Source organism: Coturnix japonica, chromosome 8 (assembly GCF_054131305.1).
Source record: "Coturnix japonica strain WE chromosome 8, WE-NBRP24, whole genome shotgun sequence".
NCBI classification, from domain to species: Eukaryota; Metazoa; Chordata; class Aves; order Galliformes; family Phasianidae; genus Coturnix; species Coturnix japonica.
This window is the reverse complement of record NC_140670.1, coordinates 30,919,603-30,945,361: the sequence shown is the minus strand read 5'-3', so window position 1 is coordinate 30,945,361 and position 25,759 is coordinate 30,919,603. Positions and strand designations below refer to the sequence as shown.

The following is a 25,759-nucleotide window of genomic DNA, read 5'->3' as shown; positions in this document are numbered from 1 at the left end:
CATGGCTGAGATCCAGGACTGCACTAAGCCCCAGCAGCAGTCATACTTTCCTCTTGGTCCAGTGCATGTTGCAGACGAAGAAAGGTGTATGCACCTTTCTAACAGTGGAAGGGAGCAAAGGCAGATAGGAAGGCAGTTAGTGAACGTTTGTACAGACAAGGGATGATATTCATCGGGAATCTCTTGCTGAACCCAATTAGATGAATAGCGCTTTTTTTTTTTCCTTCCTTTTTCTAAAACAAAGCGGTTTCTCTGTTTTATTTAGGAAGCACTCGAAATCCATAAGCCTCAGTTCATTTCCCGTTCGCAAGAAAGGCTGAAGAAACTGGAACATATGGTGCAGCAGAGGAAAGCCCAGCAGAGCGACACACCCGTCAGCACACCCCGCAAGCTTTCCTCGGCGTCCACTTCAAACAAGAAAAAGCAATACACTGTTCCTGACCCACTCAGTGGTGAGTTGTGTTGTGACCAGTAATGGGTCTGTAGCTGTTCTTGAAACCTTGATAATATTTAATACCTAATGTTTCTGTATTGATGGGAGCAACAAAGCGTGTGTCGTGGTGCTCAGGGAATGACGTCTCTGGTTAGTGGATGTTATCTCAGGTCCATGGCGGCCTTCCTTGGCCATGTTTTGTCATTATCACCAACAGTTGTGTTCTTCAGCATGACACAAGTTGCTACTCATTGTAGACAAGCATCTTTGGCATCACTGTACCTATCATAGCTCACAAGAAGGCTGATCTGGGGAGTGGTGTTTGGGTCTTAGCAGCATTGTGTATAGTCTCACCGCTTGACTCATGAAGCCCTCAGCAGTGAGCTGGTGAAGGTGGGCTCATCTGCCCAGCAGCTGGACGCAAGGCACAAATTGATGCATCTAAACCCTGCAATTTCCTAATGATTAGGCTGCTTTATTGCCCTCAATATCCAGCAGCTCCCTTACAATAGCATCCCTGTAAATCTTCCCTAAGCACAACGTGGTAAACAAATCGCACACACTTGCTTTCTCTTTATTTTAATTGCCATCTGGATTTTCCTTAATTCAGTTAACTAACAAAAAAAAAACAACATTATTTAAACTGCTTTTTGGATTTAAACTTGTGGCTCTTTGAAGCCATGTTATTCTACTGAAAAACAAAGCATTTGTAAACATTAAATAGCCATACTGCATCTCTTCTTCCGACAAAGCATAATAGAGCAAAAGCCCACCTGAATGATCTAAAAGATGACGATAGGCAAACGATTTGCAATGACTGGTAACACCTGCCAAGTCTTTCAATGAGAAAGTGATGGAACTCCACAACGTTGTAGTCTTTAAGACTACATCAGCTCTGCTTGTACCCCTCAAAACTATTTTATTTCCCTTGGCGTGCTTTATATTGGGGAATATTATTTTCTATCACTACATGTATGCTGTTTGCTGTCACATGATGGAATCTATCTTACATACATAATGGGATTTATAGTAAGAGCTAAATAAGCACATGTAAACAAAGCAAAGATGAAGTACATTTTAAAGAGTTGATAGAATTCATTCAGCTCTTCAGTTATCCAAGGTAATTACTTTGGATTCGAATGGCTTGGGGATGCACTGCTCAGCTGCAGTCAGTTTGAGTCTCTGTGCCAGCCCAGCCCAGCCCAGCCCCTTCACTGGGAAGAGTTTGTCATTCTTCTCATGAGAAGTGGCAAGTATCTCTTTCTTTGTTGTCATCTTAAAAAGCCCCCCCCCAAACGGCTCTGTAAACACTTTGTGAAACAAAAAGTTGAAAGGTTAAACCTCGTTCTTCTTAAACGATGATTAATTTTTATGCTCATTTAATGAGCAATAAAAGCATAATATTGAAATATATTCATTAATCATTCAAGTAAATTACTATTTCCCTCTCTTAGTGGTTGGTCATTAAAGATAAATTTGTCTAAAGAGAATCTGTAGTTTCCATAACTCATCTGCCTTCCCGTAGCCAAGTGTAATTTCCTATTTGTAAGATCTTAATATTTTTGTAATGACAGAAGTGTCACAAGTCTGTTGTTGGAGCATAACTGTAATTAATGCTGTAAATCCTAGATTGCTGATAAAGCACAACTGTGTGGGCTGCAGTTCAGAGGGCTGTGTAGGAGTGTTAGGAGTATATTTAATTTGCTCTGAGTCCTGACAGCTGGTATTTTAGGACTTCTCCTCATGGACGCTATTGTGCAGAAGGATTAGTATCACTAATGAGTCCCAGAGTATGGGGTCTTTGTTTAGTACAGATGTTCCTGAACTTTTTTGGCCATGCTCCCTCTCATAGTAGTGCCAAGGGATTCCCTTTATGCTCACCAAGGTTGCTGGCTGCCTGTGACCTGCTGGTGTCTCTGCTGATGACAATCTGTCCCACTGGGTTCATGGCCCTCATGTTCCCTTCTGCCTATCCTGCAGGTAGAAAGGAATAGTCATCGTTTGTTATCATCCTTATTCTGTATTATTTGAAAGGCCATTTGAGCGTGTAAAATGTGCTTTTAAAGCAATGAAGGGCAAAAAGGCACGAGCTTCAGAAATATTCCTCTGATAGATTGTTCCATCAGCCCAAAATGTCTTTATTAATAATGTGAAATTATTAGATATCGCAGTTTTCCAATGTTTTGGCAGCATTTTTACAACTTAGAGTTTCTTAAAGGAGCTGGCATTCAGCTTCATTTCCATATGAATACCAACATCTGTGCAGCTTGCATGTACCTTCTCATCCTCAAAATAACACCGAAATCCAAGTTGTTTACCATTTTTAACTGTAATCCATGAACAAGACCTTACAAAATGCTGAAGGTATCTTAGAAAAGCAGAAATATTTATCCCTCAGAAGGCATTTCTGTCACAAGAGCACTTTGAAGGCAAAGAACCTGCAACTCTCGTGTTAGCCTTTGTGCTGGGTAATGTGTACTGCTACATTTCAAGTGTGCTAATTAGTCCAAGATAGACTACTCTACTGTTGACTATGTCGAACAAATTAGAGATCCCACTGTGACGAACTGAATAGAAACAATGTTCAAATAACTGGATTTAAATCTCAAAAACCGTAATGTAATTACTTCAGTGACAGGACTACCAGCTGTTTATAGGCCTTTAAATCTGCATAATGAACAGCCTTCTGATCTTAGAGCACACAAGCACTTCCAGAGGTTTAAAAACATTTCTCAGGCATGTATGGTTTTTTTTTTTCATACCTTCCATTTTGCTTTCCTTTGGGAGCGTGATGGTTCATTGGAAATGGCATCATAAGTGGAAAGTCAACATTCAAACCCTACTGATGTGCCTGCTGTGTTTCTTTGGATTTGCATCCAATATTATTCCAAATCCTGTATCTTTAGTAATGTGTTGGAAGCAAGTTTATACCTCCTTAACCAAGCTTCTAAACCTTTCAAAGAGGCCTTATTGTAATGGCAGAAGCCTGGAGGGTGAGGATTGCTGTTTGTGTTTTCAAAGTGCAGGATCCTCAAGCAGCTCTGCACCAAGATGGTTCTTATTTGGGCTGCGTGATCAGTGGGGAGAGAAGATGGCAATGGGAGAACTTGCACTAAGTGTACAGCTGGCAAGTCCTGCAGCTGTAAAAGTGCATCCTTGTGGCCTTCAGATGCCGTTGGTTGCTGATAAGATGTCAGCATCCACCTGCCCAGCTCTGCTTGTGTATGACTTCAGCTGTGCCATTTCTCAGGTTTCTTTTCCCTGTCGGTATTCATAGCTGCTGATCCTGTTGGCACCTGGCCACTTGGTTAAGGCTGACAGTTGTGAATAAAGATTAAGCTGCAGTCAGGTAATTGAATTAGGAAGAGGAATGACCTATTTTTATGATATTATTATTCATCATATTGATTGCGGCAGTGCCTGTGAGTCAGATTATAGACACAGGCAGCGCTTTGCAGGGTAGACATGGGTTCGGGGGACATGGGACCATCTGTGACAGCAGGGGAGGACAGAGGGGCAGTGAGTGGGGTACGTTCCCTCTATGCCCTCATCCTTGTGAACGGTGGGGAGAGAACCAGCATCTGTGCAAGGTGATAATAACAGGAGAGGAGGAGGGAAGGAGATGGGAGAGCTCAGGGAGATGAGCAAAAAGGGCAATTATAAGCAAGACTGAGGTCAAAAGCCTTTCAAAGTGTGTTAGAGCACATTGCCAATTAGTATCGAGTAGAGGAAGTCCGGGCAGTTCTTCAGAAAGCTTTTCAGGCAGATAAAAGCCCATTTTTGTGGATTTCTGGAGCTGCTTGCAATAGGGGGAGCATCTGAGAGAGGCCCCTGTGCAGAAAGGGTCCATCTCCCAAGGTCTGGTGTCAAAGAATGTGGAGATAAATTGGGAAATCTTTAAATATGAAGTTTTCTGTGTGGATAATTACAGTGTTGAAACTGTGTGCATTGTAGCGGGTGACTTACAAAGTTCAGTCAGTTTGCTGGGGGATAATTTCATTAAGGTCCTGAAGTAGCCAAATTGAAAAGTGAATTTTCAATGATGGATTTTTTAATCGAGGAGTAGAAGGTCAAATTTGATCCATGATTAGAAATTGAAACTGAAGAAGTCAAGATTGAGAAGCTGTTGCATGCTTAACCAAAGATGAAATAAACCTCTTGGTTCAGTTTACATAGTCCTGTCATACATTCTTATTAATGATGTGGCTTTTCAGTGCTACGTGAACTAGTCAAACAAGAGTGAATGAATTAGGAAAGCCAAGATGGGGTGCTAATTCATATATTTGATTCTGAAGTACATGAATGCTCAAGTATCATTTGGACGGAGCAGAATGAGATGTTGTCCTGAGGGATATGGCTAGTGGGGCAATATTTGTGGTAGGTGGATGGATGGAATGCATGATCTGGGAGGTCTTTTCCAACCTTGGTGATTCTCCCATATCGTGCCCAAAATGAATTTAGTATGAAAACTTATCATAAACCTGTAGATTTTAGTATGGGTTTTTTGTTGTTTTTTTGTTTGTTTTTAGAGATCCTAGTAGCATTTTCCACTGTTAAGACTAAAATAGTAAGGAGGATCAGAAGTCCTGACAGCTGTAGTGTAGCCCAGACATGGAGAGTTGGAAAACCCACGAACCACCTGCCTATGGCTCCTCTTGGGAGAAGGATCATTGTTCAGCTTTAGCAGTTGACAGAGATGAGCATAAAGTCCAGGCACTCTTGCCATCAAACCTTTAACTAATGGCTTATTACATTTCCTTATGAAGAATACCAGAAACTCATCTGTTGACGGCAGATGAAGTCATTTATTTCATGAAGTCATTGACACACAACATGCAAAACTCTGGGCAGTGCTTCTGGGTGTAGGCACTAGTTCATTTCTCTGGATGAATTCACAGCCAAATGCTATGGGCATGCTGAGCTGAATACATGAAGTATCTTAGAACTTCTCTGGGCAAATGGGTTTTAGGTGACTTATTTTTTTTAGTTCAGTGAAAATCAGTTTAAGTAGAGAATCACCATTATCATTCCCTGGCTTTTCAGGAGCTGCCAATATGTCCTCAGAGGATATATTTCAGCTCCTAACACATAGAGAATTCACATTTATACTAGGGGACATATATATGTATGTATGTATTCTGATAAGCAGAGTTTAGCCCTTGATGAATTTTGTCACTGTTAATAATTCCCCAAGCAGGTATGTTGCTCATCCTGTCTGTGGTGCAGTTTAGTATGAGGTAAAATATACTACACCGTTGACCCATTTATTCATTTATTTACATCCTGCTGAAGTAGCTTCTTTCTCCTGCTCTGGAGACCTTGCAGACCACTGTAGCACATTGCAACATTGGTATAAATGCTGGAAGTTCACTATTTTGACAGGGTTTGGCTAAAACACCAGTGAAATGTTTCATGCCCATCTGTCTCTACTGTTATTCTTTCTTTTAAACTGTGATGCATCACTGGAAATACCAAATGCCTGTTTTGAAAGCTCTTCTTGTTTATCCTTCAGCATAGTTTTCTCCCAAAGCATTACAGGGCTATGAGATCTGATAAGGAACTGTGATAAAATACAGCCTAGAAGGCTCTCAACTTGGGGAATTTTCGACTTTATGTCTAACTTAGGCCTTCATTCAGTAAGAAGGAAGTTAATTCAGATCTTCATGGTGTTCTTGGCAGGTTGTTATAGCTCTGAATCTCTGCTGCTCCTCCAGATGGAAATATGCGTTCAGAATTGAACACAAAAACAGCAGACACATTTAAACATGGGTTAATTTTCTCATTTAAAACAGTTTTATTAACTGTTCAGTTATTTTTAGAATTCTTATCCTAAAATCCCTCAAGGGTCAGCACCGATTTTTTCCTTGTACATGATTTTCTTTCTATTATATAGAGACCTGGGAGTGAGATGAGATACCACACAAACATTTACATATGTGTAAACTTTCTGACTCTGTACTGCTTCACAAGGGGCATATTTATGACCAAGGTAGATTTCTAATTTTTCTTGGTTTTTTTTTCCCCATGATCTCTTTTAAATCTTTCTTTCGAAACCTTTGGCATGGCCATGCATGGGCTTCCCATCCAGATTGCAGGCAGAGATGAGTCTGATGCCCTTCAGCACATTTCTGTATCATCTGGAGAGTGTTATACTGCAACTGCTAATGTGCCATTAACAGCTTTTATTCAGAAGAAAAGTAAATGGAGACAAATAACACCCATAGCAGGTTTTTGGTTTTTTGGGTTTGTTTTTTCCTGGAAATCATAGAATCATAGGATGGCTTGAGTTGAAAGGACCTCAAAGATCATCCAGTTCCAACTCCCTGCCGTGATCCTGTGCCATTGTCTGGGTTAGAGGATGCCTTGGGGAAGGGATGTGTCCTGCAATCCTGAGCTGCCAAATGAGGTTTGCAGCCTTGAGCAGCAGGGCACCGCGCTGGGATCCACACAGGTCTCAGTAAGCTGGTGCCACCAAGTCCCTGCTATTCCACCATGTCTGTCTGGGTCACAGCAGCAGTCTGCTCCCCTGTGTGTAAGGATTATTTCAGCTGCTGTAGCATCCAAGTGTTCATTCCTTTTAAATGAATGAGCATAAAAATGAGCATAAAAACAGTACTAAGTAAAAGGCAAATTATATTTTCCCAGTCAGTCGAGCACGTTGCTCATAGACATGGAGTATTAATGACTAAGTGCAGATAACCACCAAAATCCGTGTCCTGAAAATGGTGCTGGAACAGAATGGAGGCTGCTGCACATCTCCCTTTTCTTTTTGCAGAGATGCAGCAGCAGTTTCCGAGGGCACTCAGCGTTTTCCTGAGCAAGGCGGTAATCCGAGCACAGCTTTGCCTCTGGGTGTAGCCCCATCCCCTGCTTGAGGCTGTTTGGTTGCTAGGACAACTTCCATAAATATCCCCGAAACATTTGGTGTCTTCAGCAGCGGGGAAGCAGACCTGCTGGGGAAGGGGGCTTTTTTGGGTAGCGGTGGCTGGCTTTGCTCTGGGCCAGCGTCTGAACCGGGCAGCTCTGGAACAAATTATTCTCTGTATTTATTTCCTTGCCTTGATTACTGTATTTTGTCTCTACAGTGAGATGGCAGAAAGAGGCCGACGTGGTGCCTGCTGTGATATATATTATGTCTTCTAAACTTCCTTGGCAAATGGAAGTGCTTAAAGCTTTGCACACATATTTATCTTATACATATGTTCCGCGAAGGCTCTTGCAAATACCTTTGCCTCTCAGCTCACTGAGACTTGCAGGGCATCACACCCTGTCCTCTGTGCCATTAGTGTCCTGCCCAGACATACCTTCCCATTCAGAGACCATGCTAAAATTACCTATTCCTGGGATGCACCAACTATGAAGATCAGTAATTATTTCCCTGCATCCAGGGAAATGCTGATTGGAATTATCTTGGATATCCTCATATCTGATCAGCAAACAGTAATACAATTTTCTTCCTCTTAGCACTTGGCATAATTACACACCGCCCCGCAAACTAAGTGTAAATTGAAATGGAAATGCTCCTGCTCCTGGCAGACATCAGCAGGGGGTATGGTTTGCTGGATGCATGCAGTTGCCTGCCTGGGTCCTTTGGTACAGCTGCTGCCTGGCTGAACATCAGTGTACACCACTGCATGTGGCAATGACAGAAGTTGTATGCATTTAAAATAAAGGAACAATGCAGGTTGCTGTTGGCTTATCCATCCTTCCACAGGGAAGTTCTGGGATCCAGTTCAGCTCCAGATGAAGTTTTTCAGTGCCTTTCCACCAACTTACGGAGATACGGATCTGAGCTTAAGCCAAGAGAAGACTAGTCAGGAATTTCATATCACGACTGAGTGAGGTGTGAGACTTACAGGTTCCTGACTAACTTTGTTTTCCCTCTGCTAGATAACCTCTTCAAACCAAAGGAAAGATTCATTCCGGAGAAGGAGATGCACATGAGATCCAAAAGGTACAAACTCACAGAGTTCAAACTTCACTGCTACTTGCTGCTGGCCCACACTGGAGGCAGGGGATTGCCTCGTCACCTCATGGGCTATGAGGGCTAGTGTGCAGGCCACATTCTGCTTTGAACCGCGCTGCTATACATCAAATCTATTGAGCCCATTAGAAGCTTCCCCAGAATTGTGGAGCTGCATGGAGATAACCCGATCCCATCTCTCCTTATTCCTTAGTCCAAAATGAGCAGTGTTTTTCAGGTTTTTATACCATTATTGTCAATAATTTACAATACTTGTTCCGTGTTATGGATCTAACTTGAATACTTGGAGATACTCATTAATGCCATGAATTGCATTGGAGGAATTTCCCAGTTATTTGCAAGTCCCAGGGATGGTGTGTGAAGTAAACTTTCTAACTTCATTCCAGGATTTATGACAATTTACCTGAAGTAAAAAAGAAACAAGAGGAAAAACAGAAGCGGATAATCATTCAGAGCAACAGGATGCGCGTGGAGATCTTTAAAAAGGTAATGGTGCACCATGAGTGCACAGTGTGGGTCCAGAAGCCTTCTTTGCTGTATTACAAGATGAATGTCTGACCACTGATCTATAGATCATAGAATGGCTTGGGTTGGAAGGGGCCTCAAGGATCATGAAGCTGCAATCCCCTGCCACATGCAGGTCCGCCAACCTCCATATCTGATACTAAACCAGGCTGCCCAGGGCCCCATCCAACCTGGCCTTGAACACCTCCAGGGATGGATGGGGCATCCACAGCCTCTCTGGGCCGCTCTGCCTGCACCTCACCACTCTCTTGGTAAAGAGTGTCCCACTGATATCCAAACTAAATCCTCCCTCTTTCAACTGTGATGAGATGAAGAGCTCTCAGACACCAAGCCTTGCTGTTTTGCAGTGGTTGGCATGATAGTTTTTCTCTAGTGAAACCCACAGCCCTGTAGCAGTGCAGGGGCAGGTTCCTGGGGGAGGTCCATGAAGCTTAGGGAGTAACTGTGCTAGCATGTGCAAACCCTGAGAGCTGATGGTCTTGTTCTTAGCATTACAGACTGCTTAAGATGTAGAATTAACAGCTGAGCCTTGTGCACCTGAGACCTTTTGTTTTTTAAAAATGAGTAATTTATCCTAGCAGAAATCCACCTGAGCACATAATCTAGGTGCAGGTCTGAGGCACTTCCAGGTAATCCTGCTCCATGACATCTACATGTAATGGCTCTTCCTTGTTGAAGTGCTCTGTGCTCCTCCATGTAACCACACGGCTCCTGCCTGAGATGGGAAAGCTATCAGTGCTTTCATTGTGAGTAACATAGCTGGTAGATCTGAGCTCTGAGGAGTCTTCTGCCACCTCACAGCATCACTGAAGGTTTCTACTTCACCTCGTGATGTTTAACCCAATCTTAAAGCTGTTTTTCTTTCTTTCCCAGCAATTACTGGACCAGCTCCTTCAAAGGAACACCGAGTGACAAAGGGTTCTCTTGCCTGTCATCGTAATTGGATCTCCAATGCCTTTGACCGTTAGATAAGCCATAAAACTTGCTGTTATATTAATTACCTGGAGGTATTTTTCTTATTTTTGGCTCTTTTTATAAAAAGAAAGATCATTTATATTTCAGTTGAAATTTTAAGGCAACTTTCAGGTAAGCAAAGGCAGTCTGAAAAGGAGCACAGCTGTTTCAGAGCATCAACTTATGGTCAGTGCACCCAGAGGAAATAATTTTAAGAATTCTTAATGCAAATACTGAATTACAGTGGTGTTATTTATCTTCATCTGTTTCAAAGTATACATCTCTGTAGCAATAGAGCTGGGTTTATAAGACCTGGGAAACTTATTTCTCTGAAGTATTCTATTAATTGATTTCCTGTGAGTTAAATCCTTGAACTAAAGAAAAACGAATATCATTATTTGTTATGTTTAGAAACTAGCTGAAATAGCATTACCACATAATCATAGCAGCAGCAGTTTCACATTAATACTTAACATACCAAAAGGGACCAATCTTGGAGCTCTCTGAAGGACTCTATTCCTGTTTATGTAGTAAATTCGCATAGCAAGTTTACCTGGTAAGAAGCAATATTTAAAACTTCGGTCTTAACTCTTTTGTTGTTGTTGTTGTTTCTCAGTTTAATATGTAATTTACTCCACTTCTGCAAGCATTAAGTATTTATAGAAATGGCATATTAAGGAGCCGTGCCAAGAAGTGTGTTTGCATCAGAACGGCAGAACTAAAACCATCTGCAATGCTTCCTTCAGAAATATTTAAATCTTTGTTTGTACATTTTGGAAGTAAAAACAACCAATGGAATTTATTTATGGAATAAAATATGAATATAATATTTATCCAACCGTCATGTTTTTATTTGGTACTGTTAAAAATAACACAATTATTGAAAGTGCCTGAGAAGTCGCGCCACAAATCCTATGCTAAAAAATCATTGCAAGCGTTAACCTCTGTTGCACAAACACTTCGTTGAGTGTGTTCAAACAAGGCTGGGAGTCGGCCTTTGCTATCTGTGCTTTATTTGCTAATCCAGCCCAAGATGCAAGGTCAGCTTTTCTGGAAGAGCGATGTTTTGTGAGCAAAGTGCTGGCTGCCCCCTCCAGCTCCATGACTTGTGCTGGCCCCCAAGAGCCTCTCTATTGCATTGCTTTACCTCTTTGTGTTTCAGCTTCCTGGTTTGCAAGGTGGGATTAATGATGTTAATTTTTGCTCATGGAGAAGATATTTATTGAATAAATACACTCTATTCCGAATAGATTGTTTGAAGTAGCCAGCAATTGGTTCGATACATTTCAAGAGGACACATGAGGTAAGGCAGTGCTTGCTATGAGAGAGGAACTGCCAGGACTCTTCCCCAGAGGAAGTCTTCAACCAAGCCAGTAGTGCAGCACTGGGGACTGAAGTCAGGCCTGGACCACACACGGCTCCAAGCAGAGGAACTCGCAAAAAGAACTGCAAAAAGGACATCCCTCAGTGTTCTCAGCTCACCTGCATGTTGTTCTGCTCCCCTCTGGGTTCACCAATCCCTCTGCTGCCCTCCATAAGGAACGCATGGCCTGCCTCAGACAGGAGGGCCTCCACCCCACAGCGATGGGTTTTAGTAGTGAATGCACCTACACGTGTAACCTCCTAGCCTGGACCAGAAGGGTTACCTTACCATCTTTCTTCCAGTTAGAGCTCACTACAACAGCTGCAGACATTTCCTGGTGCCCAAATCCCCTCGGAGCTCAGTAGGAACCTGGTGTTTTTCCCCCCTTGGTTCTTTAACATCCAGTTTCTTGATTTCTTCAGAGAAATGCAGCTTGGTTTCATCGAGTTTGATGAATTGTGAGAAACGCTTCTTGCATGCAACCATAGGGGAATATTATATACATTTACACCTGCTTTACAGTATACATTTAAAGATGCTTGTAGTCCTGACAGCCAGAGGAAACCATCTAAAAGCAGGTAGGCTGTTGGTAAAATCTTTTGACTTCATAGAACGGTTACTTTGAAATGCTTTTATTTTCCTTCAAATGCAGTTTTTTACATGACCAATATGTAGCAATGTGAGGTGGAAATTTTCTCCTATAAATAAGCTTGGAGGCATATCCAGTGAGCAAAATGCCTGACACAAATCACTGTCTGGGAATGCTTTATGTGATATGAAACCTTTGCTTCCAAATAACAGAAGTGATCTCTGTTGTAAGCTTAATTTCTCTTTCTGGGCCTTAGAAAAGAAGGTATCTGATAATGTATCCAGAAAACAATCCTGGCTCTCATTTCAGCTCTACAATTAAGTCATTGTAATAGAAAATAGATTATACAGGAAAATATTACTTCAGAAAAACACGAGCCTCACAGGCTTAGCCCTGTACCAAGTAGGCACCAACTTAATAAACTTTAGAGCTAGGGACAAAATTGGCATCATTTTGCTTTGGACTTGCAGGCATTTCAAAATAAAGAATGCATTCACCACTGGATAGCACGCTGCACAGACAGCTCCCAGCCTGTGCTGGAGATCGCCCATGCAGGCTGAGTGTTGGAATTTTCCTTCTCTTCAGATGCAGCTCCTCTGGCTGTTGGCACACACCCCATAGCTGCAGGAGGGGCACGTTTTCCTGTGGGTACAACTATATGAGGATTAGCACCGCTGACGGTAGGCACTGCTGGTTGTTCCTCAGCTCCTTGGTGAGTTGTTTTCTCACTCCTGGTGCGTATGCGAGTGCAGAACAGCATTTGATGAGTGTTGGTAAGGGTGAGATGGTTTTGGGGTGCTCAGGCTCAACAACTCTGCCTTTTCCTTCTAAATACAAGCCTCTAAGTAGAGTTAGGCTTGGGATAGGCTAAATTTTGCACTGTTATAAATGGAGTCCACCTGTGGAACACAAGCTGTGTTGGGTGTGCAAGGCACAGCATTGGTTTGCATGTTGGCATCATTAATTTAATCTGTCAGGCATCATAGGATCATGGAATCACCAAGGTTGGGAAAGACCACCAATATCATCCAGCCCAACTGCCACCAACAGAACACATCTTAAGGGGCTGAAAGTCACTGCAATGTAAAGTGCTGATGGTTACAGTATTCTGGGGATTTATCTTAAACCCAAATATTTTCCTGTGTACGTGTGTGCAAACCAATAGTTGCTTCAGGTTTACTCAGCTGCTCAGATAGGAGACTGTCTGGGATGACTTGTTTGGCGTTTTGTTGCTTAGGATCTGAGATTGGCCGTGTCAGTGTAATGCTTTTTGTGAGAGGGCTGATTTACAAGGAAAACGGCACAGGAAAGCAGGGATAAAATTTCTGGCAGCTCTCTCTGGAGGAATCCATTCCCAATACATCTCACACAGCACGAGCTTCATGGCCAAAAATACCCCAACTTGCCTCTGCTGCGGGGCTGTTTGCTCCTTTGACTTCGGGGGCAGGAATTCCTGTGTGCTTAATGGGCAGCTAATTGTCTTTCTGGGAGCGCTGACTGGTCTCTTGTTCACTGGCAGATCGGATCAGTGCATGGGGTTGTCCCACAGGGTCAGATTTCATACGTCTTCAGCCTGTGTGATTTATTTCTCAGTGTGTTTCTTGCTGAGCAGGGCTGTGGGTTGGATGCCAGGGAGATGCCCTCCCTGTGCTGCCATCCACATTACCCATCCACATTACCCATATACCCGTTACAGGCAGTGAGGTTGTGAGGTCCCAACATTCCCAATTTGCAAACTTCTTAATGAAGACCAATTAGAAAGCGTTGCCACAAATTAAACACAAGGACACCACAGCATAAGAAAAGATTAGGATAAAATAAGGTGCTAGGATACGCTGCAGGTAGAGAAACTCAGTATAGAGATGAAAATACTTCCAAGCTTTGACGTATCTTCAACCAAGATCAAAATGACAACAATCGTTTCCCCAGGTCCTTGATCAGAGAGGAGCCCACGCTGCTTGCTGAGCAGTGCTGTCTTGCCTGCTGGTAGGGCCATGGGGCGAGTTTGCCTCTGGAAGTGAAACTTGTTTCCCCACTGAGCTAATTGGGAGTGTTTTGGGAGGTCCTGTTTTTTTCCTCCAGCAGCCTGTTTGGTTACGACAGACCTGCCAAAAGCAGCACGCCAAATGAAAACACATTTCTAGGTTGGAAATAAAAAGCATATTCTAATTTCATTCCTTTATTTCTTTATTTAAATTTGGTCAGGCATCTTATCCTACTTCTCCTTGGCTCCTTCCCAAAGCTGCAGGAGGTAGAATTACTTCATATCCATTTTAGATGACCCACAGAACAAGATAATGAGGTGTATCATCTCTCTGGCAGCTGCAAAATGATTAAAAAAGGAGAAGAAATGGTACAAATTTGGGCTGTCTAATAATACGCTATCTAACATGTTTTAAAAGGAAAGCCTTTGCAGTTCATGAAGCTGTGCCTGAGTAATGTGGAGACTTCCCATTGTATTCGATGTTTTCATGGTTCTTAGAGCTTCTGATTCCCTAAAAGAAGGGAGCTCCCCATATCTCCTTCTGGGATGACATGATGTACATCAGGTGCTCAGGGCTAGGTGGGATGGGGCCCTGGATCTGGTGTGTGATTTAGTGGCTGGCAGTTCTATTCATAGTGGGGGTTGGATCTGGATGATCTTTGAGGTCCCTTCCATATGATTCTATGATTTGGTAAAGTTTGTGATCAAACTTGAGTCAGACTCAGTGATCCTTACGAGTCTCTTCCAACTCAGGATGCTGTATGCGTCTATGAAAAGGAGGTCATGGGATTGGTGTCCTCCTGAATTCAGCTAGAAACTGAATCAGGAGATGTGAGGGGATCAGAGGACGTGGGGGGAATGATGAGGAAAGGATGCTCTACTCCATGGGTCAATCTCAAGCTGGAGACTTATCATGGCAGCAAGGCAGTGACAACAGGACCACCTCCCCTGAGTACTGCACTTCAGCACTGCAGTTATGTCCCGGAGAGGGAATTCCCTGTTATTCTGCAATGTGACTTACAGACAGATACACCACACATTAGATCCACATGAGTTCTCCGTGACTAATGTTACTGCAGTGAGGGATTGGTAATGAATGCCCGCTTACTGCAAAGTGTCACCAAGTCTATACTTAACTCGTAATGCTACTGGGAGCACATATATAATTTTTGTGTTAGTTATTATGGAAAAAGATAACTTTGAGGGCTCGATGGTCTAAATTTAATTATATAATGGCATAAGCTAAACTGCATGAAAGATATATAATTATGGGCTGGCTGTTCCATCTAATACTATTAGCTGATGTTCCAAAACCAACACTTGCTTCTATTTGTTTTAGTTCTGAGATTTCACTTGCTGTGTTTGTGAGCTGAAGCAAGTTTTGAAGGAAGTTACAATCAGAGAATGCCTATAAAAGCAGCTCTGCTTCGCCCTTCCATCCCTAAAAGATACGAGATTAGAAGCTAATTGATTTCATTCTGCCAGGATGCAAACCTCAATACTTTTGAATGATTTCTCTTAGATTTCCCATTAGAAACACTTCATTCTTTAAAAACCATCCAAAAAAATACGCTGTCCTTCTAATTTACTGCCCCAGCATTTATGATGATGGATGTTGCATTGTTTTGTGGCTAGACAGGAATGCTAAAAATATATGACTTCATAATTTTGGTCTGAGTTGAATACTGTCCTCTTGTGAGACGTGTAAAAATCTGTGGGATTCTTTTCCTTTTGTTTTCAGGGAGACACTGAAATCTGCAGCAATGGATCAAAGCGTTTATTCTCCAAGTCTGGTCTGGAGTCAGAAAAAACTTATGTAGAAAGTTGTTGTATCTGAAGGGTTTGTAGCTCAGGAAACCCTCCTGCTTACAGTCTGCTCTGTCTGATACGAGGATTCAGGCTGGATGTGGCTCTGGGCAGCCTGGTCTGGAGGTTGATGACCCTGCACATAGCAGAGGGGTTGAAACTGGATGAGCCTTTTCAACCCAGGCCATTCTGTGATCCCACTGCAGAGCCACATCCCTCTGCTTTGGGCTTTGGGGAGCACGGTCACCACTGTCTGCAGTGTTGCAGGGCAGGAACGTGGCAGCACCCCAGGGACATGCAGAGCTCTGGGGCTGCACAGCCACACCAGAGCCTGGTGATTTATGGAGATGAGAGGAGGGGAACAGGGAGGCTCCGTGGCTTGGGGGGCTGCTCTCAGAGCTCTGTGTTTGCATGACCGAGGGTTTATGCTACAGGAAAAGAATGTAACGAGGGAGAGCCTGAGGTTTGGGTCTTTGTGTTTTAACTGCTGAAGAATTCAGGGGGTTGCTGTTGTTGTGGTGAAGGTCCTGTATCCTTGGAGCGGTGGGTTTCTTTGTTTGCCCTTGCTTGAGCTCCTCGTGGCTTTTTCACCCTTGGCCCTGTTACAGCAGGCTGCAACAGGCTGTGTAGTTTCCCTATAAAGCACTATAGAGAGCTTAATCAGCACTACAGCTGACCCTCCTCCCCCGTTTTGCTGGAGAGAAGAAGCTGTTTTCCAACACGGTGTTGCAGAGCAGTGGGGCAGGGCAGGAGGGTGATGTGCTCATGTCCCTCCTGTGATACTTGAATATCAATTCCAGAATGGCTTTGGTTGGAAGGGATCTTAAAGCTCATCCACTTCCCACCCCTTCTGTGGGCTGGCTGTACCCCCAGCTCAGGCTGCACAGAACACATCCATGGCCATGGGCACCTCCAGGGATGGGGGGGGATGGATCACCAACCCCAGAGGTGTTCCAGAGCCATGGGGATGTGGCACTAGGCATAATGGGGGTGGGCTGGGGTTGAGCTTGGGGATCTGAGAGGTCCTTCCTAGCCTTAATGATCCTGTGATTCTTTCAATTCAGTGTTACAGCCTCCATGGGCTGCAGCCATCCTTGGCTCCCTACAAGGGCTCTGCTCCTTCCTGCACCCACAAGGACATCTCATAAAGAAGCAAGCTCTGCTCAACCAAACTCAACTTTGTAAGCATCCCTTGCATATGTGCAACCAAGGAGGCTCTCCATGGAATTAGGGACACCAGGTGGGTACTGGGATGGAGGTGCGGGTCAGTGATGGCAGCGGGGTGCTGGGTGGTGCTGCCTCTGCTCAGAGGTCGGAGCAATGGTGGGTGAATTCAGCATCATGGGACTTTTGGGACAGGATGTGGACAAGGCTGAGAGCAAAGCAGGGAGCTGCAAAGGGGAAGGAAGGGAGGGGCTTATCTATTGATAGCACAGGGGGAAACTTGCTGAGCTTGCATTGCATTTCATGGGCTTAACACCTCGCTTCGGGCACTCAGCACAGCTTGAGGCAGCGTGACAGCCCAGCAGGGTGTGCACACGCAGTGAGATACGCAGAATGGAAACTTGCCCTCATAGATCAGGAAATCTAGAGAATGCAACTTCTCCCAAGTATGCGCAGTATAACTACCCGGATCCATGTAACACAGCAAGTATTTCACCCCAGAGCACAGAGCGGATGGATGCTATTCCTGGGAGCTGTTGAAGCAATGGGACGGGTCTGCAGCAGAGCTCTGTGGCGAAGGGTCATGCCATAACATGCTCCATCTCCGCCTGTTAATTACAGAGCGCTGCAATCTGCCCCTGCAGTCACCATTCAGCAGGATCTAGATTCTGCAGAGAGTTAATGAAGTGAGGGAGGGCTGGAGACACAAAGTCTCAGAGGCTGGCGGGGGGGGGACGCGCAGCTTTCAAAGGGAAAAGGAATGTTTTTTGTTTTGTTTTGTTTATAATACCGAAGCAAAAAACTTCAGTCTGGAGGCCCCAAAAGTGCAGATGCCTGTAGCTAAGCCCAGGCAAGTCTTCGTGCCTTTGGGCACGTATGGGAATAGAAAGGCTTGCATTTCTGGATTGCACTCGATGCTGCAGTTATGGGATATCCGAAAGCAGATGGGTCTACAGAAGCAGCTGACTCCTCAAAACTCTTTCTGCCAATGGGAGTTGATGCTTCCCTCAGTGCATCTCCTGTTGTCTGCACTAACCCTCATGTCATGCTGTTTCCAGGTTAGTTATTCCATACTGGTCTTTTCCATACATCTCTCTTCTGAACTGACCTTTCTGGTGCCATATGAAAAAGAGCTTCTGCATGAACAAGTAATTTGATGACCGGAGTCCAAACTTATTGCCTGCATCCTGATACAGTCAGATGTGAGCTGTTAAAAAACACGTGGACTTTCTACATGGATTTTAGATGCAAGCTGAACATTAAGCTCCTCTGAGCTGCCCTTTCCAAGTGGCAAAGCGGCAGTGTGGAGGGAAAAGCCCTCTCAGATCTCTAAGTCCAATCCCAACCCATCCCCCCTGTGCCCATCACTGTGTTGCTCAGTGCCACATATCCACAGTTCCTGAATGCCTCCAGGGATGGTGACCCCCACTGCTCCATGGGCAGTCTGTTGCAATGCCTTTCAGAGACAAAACTGTTCCTGATATCCCCTTGATAACCAGGGGGAAGTGATGGAAGAATAAAGGGAAGCGATGCAGTGGGAGGCTGAGCCTTGAGCATTTGCCACCCTCTGCCTGTCCTAACAGAGGGGAATGGCCATGAGTTTGGTGATGGGCTGTAAAGATGGAGTGAAAAGATCTCTGAGCTGTTCACACCCCGCTGCTACTGTGGGGCAGCCCTAAGCCAGCACCGAGGGAAGCGCATCTGGGAGAGAATAGTTACACAGGGTTGAAGTGAAGGAAAAATAAATACAGCAAAGGAAAATACGGCCAGGCAGGAAGACAAGGAGGAAAAGAAAAAAATGAAGAAGAAAAAATGTGTAAGTAGCAAAAAGACAAAGGTAAATAGGAGCTGGGAAGTGGTGCCCCCCCGGCAGCACTGAGAACAAAGCTGCAGGAGGCAGGGAGCGACCTGCCTGCTGGGGCTGTGCCCCTTTGAAGCAGCCCCACAACCTGGATGCAATTTTCATTTCCTGCAGGGAAACTCGCCCTTGTTCTTGGTAAGGGGATAAGCCAGGCCTCGTAAAACTAATTGTGGGAGGTGGTTTGACATGAGAAAGGAAAAGTCAAGGCTCAGCCTCTCCTGGGCGCAGAGCGGTGAAGCAGGGGCACTGCAGGTTAACTTTGCTTTTCCCTGTTGGGTTGGTGTTGGTTTGTGTTTTACAGAAGGGTTCTGAGGAGGCTGTGAATATTACTGTTGTTCACCAGAGCTGTCACAATTTGGTAGGGTTCCTTTCAGTCTGTCGCTCAGCAAATATCTGGGGCCTTTTTGTGATGAACTATCAATGTATCAACTCCAACCCCATGAAATTAGTGCAGTACAATGCAAGCAACGCTTCCTTCCTTGTTATGATTTGGAGGAGGAACTGGATTATATCTGCTTCATTCATGCTGGAGAATGAAGCCACCCTGGTTGTGTTTAAGAGCCATTTGGACGTGGTACTCAGGGATATGATTCAGTGTAGGGTTTTTAGAGTTAGGGTACTGGTTAGGCTGCAGTTCGACTTGATGATCTTGGACTGCGCATCTACTTAATAAGCAATGGAGATGGTTAGTTTTGGCTGTAAGGGATGAAACCACGCTGAGCCTACCTGCTACCATGTAATTGATAATGGTGAAGCAGGGATCATTTTGCACTTAGGGACTTGAAGCCGTACATAAAATCACAGAATCTCTAAGGCTGGAAAAGATCCCCCAGTGCAACCCATGCCCGCCATGCCCACTGCCCATGTACCTACAAGGAACCATGGGGCCATCAGGGTTGGAAAGACCTCTGAGATCCCCAACCCGTCCCATCATGGAATCATAGAGTCACAGAATTGCCTGGGTTGAAAAGGACCACAAAGATCATCTGGTTCCAACCCCTGCAATGTGCAGGGCTGCCAACCAGCAGCCCAGGCTGCCCAGAGCCACATCCAGCCTGGCCTTGAATGCCTGCAGGGATGGGGCATCCACAGCCTCTTTGGGCAACCTGTGAACAGTGCGTCACCACCCTCTGGGTGAAAAACTTCCTCCCAATATCCAACCTAAACCTCCCATGCCCACTGCCCACATCCTTTCAGTGCCACATCCCCATGGATCTGGAGCACCTCCAGGGACAGTGCCCTCCCCCCCCCCCCCTCCCCCAGTCCCTGGGCAGCTGTGCCAGCCCCTCACTTTTCTTTTGAAGAAGAAATAGTTCCTAATATCCAATCTGATGCCCACCTCCCCCCGTGTACCAGTCAACATCCAAACTGCAAGACTGGGAAAAACCGACCCCAAAATAAAACTGCACTATGAAGTTCTGCGTTGGTTTGTAGGACCGGGAACTTTCTGTTGCTCTGCAGCACCGTGCAACGCGTGGGCACTCCGTGTGCTTTGGTGGCAAACCAAGGATTAGATAATCCGTGTTAGGTTATTCTCCCAGTTAGTAACGATCGTTTGAAGGTTTGAACAAATGCATCTGGCAGCTCTGCCCGTGTGTTGTTGGGTACTTAGAGCAAAGAGCTGCGGGAATGGGGCAGCAGCCTCGCCAAAAGAGAGGGAAGGGAGGGAGGGAGCGGGGGGGGGGAGGGGAGGAAATCTTGAAACAGAAGAGAAAAAAAAAAACACCAAACTTTTTTTTTCCCCTAAGAAAGCAGAGCCCAACTCATCAGCGGCTGATGCAGGAGCAGGAGGGGTTTGGAGTTAACTGCATGCAGGAAATCTCTCACATCCTGAGTCCCGGCTCGCTCCTCTCTGTAACTGTATATGATGGTGCTGCTCTCCAGCCCCAGCTGATGAAAGTTTGTCTCCCTCAGTCCGGGTTAAGATGTCAAAGCGTCTCCGTGCGGAGCGGCAGCGCTCCCCGGCTCCGCGTCCCTCCGTGCTGCTGCTGATCCTCAGCGCAATGCTCCTCGCATCACCCCGAGCGGGAGGTAAGTCCCCGAGATCCGCAGGCGGACACGGGGAGGGTTTGCAGCCCTTCCTCAGCCCCAGCTCCATTTCCAGGCTCCGCTCCCCCCGCCCGTAGCCCCGCGGTGCCGGGCGCTGTGTGTGCGGATCTCCCGCATCCCCCCCCAACACTTCGCTCCGCATTTCGCGCCCCGGGCAGGGGGTGGGTAAATGCAGAGCAGGGAACGGCTTTGGGTTCGGTGCTTCCCAACTCAGAGCTCGGGCAGGATTTTGCTTCATGCCGACTGAGCTGCGGCTGCTGGGCGACCTGCGTGGGTCGCTGCCCCGTCCTCCTCCTGCCGTTCAGCAGCAGCTGACAGTGCAGATTTCGTGTGGCAATAGAGAAGGGAGGGAGATCCTCTCGTTGGAAACGCACGGAGCACCGCTCAGCTGCGCGTGGGGCTCTGAGCGTCGGTACAAACTTTTGGTGTTTGTAAATTTAAGCTCTGTAAACTTTTGGTTGTCTCCAAGTTTATGCACGGCGACTGTTTGCTAAGTGAAGGATATGGGGACGGGGCAGGCTGAGGAAGTTAATGCATTGAATTGAGTACTTAGGATGAGAGGTGGTTGCTCGGGGGGGTCAAGTCGGGTATTAGGAACGATTTCTTCTCCAATAGAGCAGTGAGGCACTGGCACAGCTGCCCATGGAGCGGGGAGGTCATCATCATCCCTGGAGGTGCTCAGGAGCAGAGATGTGGCACTGAGGCATGTGGGCAGTGCGGGGGGGATGGGCTGGGGTCGGGGATCCTAGAAGTGTTTTCTAACCTTCATGATTCATGTTGTGGATTAAGGGGATGTGAAGCTTTGCTTTGCCTTGGTGTGGAACTGAGCTTGTGTTCACTGCTTGTATTTCTCACCTTGCACCAAAGCATTGTTGTGGGTGCACAACGGAGATATGAGCATACCCCAAAGAGGATGACCCTGCAGTGAAATTAAAGGGCAGGAGGTGGGTGGCTTGGATCTAACACTAAGATAAGAGAGAGAAACAGTGAGTGGTGTAGAAACCCCACGACCTTCATTATGGAATTCCCAAAGAGCCGAGCTGAGTTTCTAAAGCTGCATTTGCACTGATGCTCTGTGGGAAGTGTCCATCAGCTTCATGTCCTCATGGCAGGTGTTGAGCAGCAGTGATGTCTTCTGTCTGTTGTAGCTCAGCTGGATTTAGGCATCCTCTCCTTTCATAACTCTTCTTTTTTCTTTCTTTTTTCCCTTGTGGAAGTAGAGAACAGCTTCAGCCTTGCTGCTTTCTTGGTGGCAGATGTGCTGAAAGTCGTAGCCACCTGCTGCTGGGTCCAGGACACCGCCCAGCCTTTTTTATCCTTCTTCTGCCAACGTGGCATTCCTGGGCACCTCGGTAAGAGTCACGTCTAGCACCTCTGAGATCGTTACCTCCCTCGAGATGAGCCCACACAAAAGGCTGCTTCCCGGCCATTAAGCTGCTACTTCTCTCACCCTATCGTTGCCCCTGGCCTGCAAACCTTCAGACAAAAGACCTGGCCAACTTCGACCAGCAGTTGCCTGGTCTTGTCTGTCTGTGTCCTTTAGACAAAGGATTGCTCAGCCCTTGACCAGGATTTGTCCATCAGTTCTCCTCAGCAAGCTCGGAGACAAAGCTGCCAAAGAATAATCCCTTACACGTAGTGATAAGTCGAGCAGTCTGCATTGTGAAATGCCTCGAAAATCAGTTTTGAGATGTGATTGTTGGAAAAGGCAAGAGGCACAAATCCCCTGGGGCTGCCCTGGTGGCCGTTCCAATCTTGGACAGGAATAACCGAGTTACAGCCAGAAAACTTACAGTAGCCTCGCCTTTCACTTTCAGACTGAATTCCTTTTCCAAATATCCCAGCTTTACAGTTGTGTTTTCCAGCTGCCAGAATTGCCAGCTCTTGGTTATTGTTGTCCTCATGGAGAGCTCACTGCAGTGTTGGCCTCGGCAAGAGAGCAAAGCCGATTCTGCTTTGTTACCCTGATGGAGGGTATCTGGAAGGATAAGATCTAATCTCATAGGTTTAGTCAGATGCCTAAATTTCAATCTCTGTGTAATCTTCTGCAGAATCGAGGCCTTTGTTTATCTGCAGGGCAGGCAATGGAAGTGATGGTGTATGAAGGTGAGCTCCAAATCAGTGCACGTTGGGAGACCTCCTAAATCTCTTTAAGGTGTTGGGTATTAGCTGGCAGAGCAGCGGGAGGAGAGAAAAGCCTAAAATTGCAGTCTGAAATTCTTTACCTGCCATTAAAGTAACTTTTTCTGCCTGGTTTCTTGTAGTTTTGCTTCTGATCTCAACCGCATTGACCATAACGGGAACAAATTACAGATGCATCTTTCCCTGTCTCTCACTTCAGGACTGATCTCTCCGACACACTTTGAGCTCATTTCAAACACTGTCTTCTTTCACACCATCCGAGTGTGTGTGGTGGATATTTACGGTCTGTGTATAATCACCTCCTTGTCTGACGATTATCCCTATCTGCTCCCCTGCAGACAGCCTGGCACGGGCTGCCCCTGCCCGCGGGGCTCCATAGATTCCTGCCAAAATACACCAGCTGAGGACATTATGCCCGCTCTCCCCATCGTGTTCGCATCATTAGCTCTCCACTCCCTGGCGAGCTGCCGGCTTGCTGCTGGTGTTTTCTCACCTCTTGCTTTCCTTGAGATTTTTGGGAAGGTCGCCATCCAGACGCACCGAGCATCCCCGATCTCAAGGCTCCATTTTGGGCTGCTTTCCATGCAGAAGCGGGGCTGTGTTTATCTGTTGCTTCCACTGTCAGCTGCCAGAGATGCTTTTGATCATGAAATTCTGTTTTGAAAAAGCTGAATTCATGTGAGGGCCGATTTGGTCCTCCACCAGCCTTGGTCAGACCTCTCACATCCTAATCCTGACTGATTTATCACTGTGCTCTTAACACATCTCATGCTGCCAGTGCACATTTCTCAGATCCCAGCTGAGCTTCCTTTTGTCACTCTTCACATGTGTTGCCTCTCCAACATTTTACAGTGCCAATGACCTAAGTCACACCTGCAGAGGCAGATCTTAGCCCCTGCATAGTGTCAAGGGCAACTCTATGGCAAACCTGAGTGAAAAATACATGGCTTGGGTTGGTTGGTGTGTTTTAGGGCTGCTGCTGGTTCTGGAGATGATAGTGCAGCACCGAGGACAATCTGTTGTTTCTGGAGGAACAAAACACAGCAGCAGGGCTGGACTTGGTGAGAAGCTGTAGGTGCCCCATTCCTGGAAGAGCACAAGGTCAGGCTGGATGGGACCCTGGGCAGCCTGATCTCCTGAGGGGCAACTCTGCCTGTGTCTGGGGGGGTTTGGAATTGGGTGATCTTTGAGGTCCCATCCAACCCAAGCCATCCGATGTTCTTGCATTCCTGCCAACCCAAAGGCCTCTGTGATTTTCTGGACTGTATTAAATCCATACCCTTTGATAAAAGGATGACATAATAACCAAGGAGAGGTGGTGTTTTTCAGTAGACTCCTGATCCTGGAGGTTTTGTTTATCCCCAGGGTGATTTTGATGACCATAAGAAGGGACTGGTGATGCTTGTAACTCTGACCAGTCTTATATCTATCACTGTTGTTACCTCAAAATAATACTTGTATGCCTTTTTTGGTATTTTGCTTTCTTACCTGCATTTTTAAGCTTGTGATTCTATGGTGTGTAAGCTGGTGAACTTACTATTAGGAGATTCATTACTGATCTGAGTGCTAACATTATCAGGAGAATCCTCTTCTAATTCTGATATTAAATTGCAGAGTCACCTTAATGCCTGTGAATTCACACCTGGCAGCGGTACAGCAGCACCACAAGGACTGGAGGTGAACATACAGTTTGAGTTAGCAATGTGCAGCCAAAGTACACACAAAGCATTTTCTTAAGGAAAAGACATCAAATCTTGTTATTTGGCTGTTGTATAAACTGTGAAGAGCATGCATTCTCCTATCAGTAGTGGCATGACTTAAGCAGCCCTGTGGACACAGAACACCCGCTAACTGTGGGCATGTGGATGATAAAATTCAGCGACAGCTTAGTACGAGTGCACTTCATTTTCCTTTGTCCTGTATTGTATAACGCAAGGAGCAGGTATTTCCCTTACAGACCAAAACTCATGATGGATATGAGCTCCCCAGCTCAGTAGCCCCTTTGCTTGAAAAGAACCACAGATGGTTTCCCGTGAACGTTTACCTAAATTAGCACTGAAATTTGCTTCAGCTGGGTTTGCTCTGCTTTCAGTGCCATTTCCCAGAGAACATCTGAATGAGCAATTTGTGTGCATGTGATGGGCAAAACTGAAACTCCCACTCAATAATTTTATTCACTGGTGATTGTATATTGTATGCAGGATAGAACGCTCCTCAATACGGTTCCACTAAGGATTCCTTGTGTTCAGTGGGGGAGGCTATTAAATCATTGGAAAGAAAGGATTGTCCAGTACCTTCTAAAAGACTGAGAGGAAATAGTATTTTGGGGAGTAATTTTGAACTTAATTCAATGGCAAGCAGCCTTTCTTTGGAAGGGAGCAGCTGGAGAGGAATGCTGGATCTGGATTTTCTTGCAATGATGTGGACTCATCGCTGAGAAGTGAATATGTTTTCTTTGATATCAGAGCTCTGTGGCTTGGTTGCATCTGTTCTCATAAAGCACAGGTTATTATTTCTCTACCCGAAGAGGTGATACTTTAGGCACTGCCTCTCTGATGCTGAAGGGTGTGAGGCTGAGTTTGTAACTGGAGTGAGAATCTCTAAGACTGGGATCCTTTGGGGAAGGAGCAGCAGTTCAGGAAGAAGATGAAGTGTCCCAGTAATGTTATGGGGATGCTGAGTTGAGAAAGGGCATCCGTCATTGTGGCATCGTGGACAAACTTGTGGGAGAGGCAGGGTGCAACCCAAAGTATTTTTTACCTCTTGTAAGTCCTTTCCTGTTTGTTTCTATCAGAGAGGATGACCAGGTCATTTTTAATGGTGCGCATCATGACTTGGAAACGAAGTGCACTTAAGATGCGATTTCCAGTAAGAGGACAAAAGTTCCCTGAAGCCATTATCATCA

At 45.4% G+C, this 25,759-nt stretch overlaps 2 protein-coding genes across 5 annotated transcripts in view; both read left to right on the top strand.

The window, feature by feature from the left end:
• Positions 1-10,729, top strand: part of C8H10orf90 (chromosome 8 C10orf90 homolog) — a 117,294-nt gene extending 106,565 nt beyond the window's left edge. For all 4 annotated transcript variants that reach the window (XR_014948800.1, XM_085554871.1, XM_015867613.3 and 1 more), the window contains 4 exons: positions 266-452; positions 8,324-8,387; positions 8,804-8,903; positions 9,816-10,729. Coding sequence is in view for 3 of the 4 variants with exons in the window: in XM_085554871.1 (XP_085410997.1) it covers positions 266-452; positions 8,324-8,387; positions 8,804-8,903; positions 9,816-9,854 (390 nt within the window). In the remaining variant the exon portion in view is untranslated. The remainder of the gene's footprint in view (positions 1-265; positions 453-8,323; positions 8,388-8,803; positions 8,904-9,815) is intronic.
• Positions 10,730-20,411: 9,682 nt separating this feature from the next.
• ADAM12 (ADAM metallopeptidase domain 12) overlaps positions 20,412-25,759 on the top strand; it is a 149,110-nt gene continuing 143,762 nt past the window's right edge. Inside the window, exon 1 of the mRNA XM_015867592.3 lies at positions 20,412-20,694. Within this exon, the coding sequence (XP_015723078.2) occupies positions 20,589-20,694 (106 nt within the window). The 5' untranslated portion in view covers positions 20,412-20,588. The remainder of the gene's footprint in view (positions 20,695-25,759) is intronic.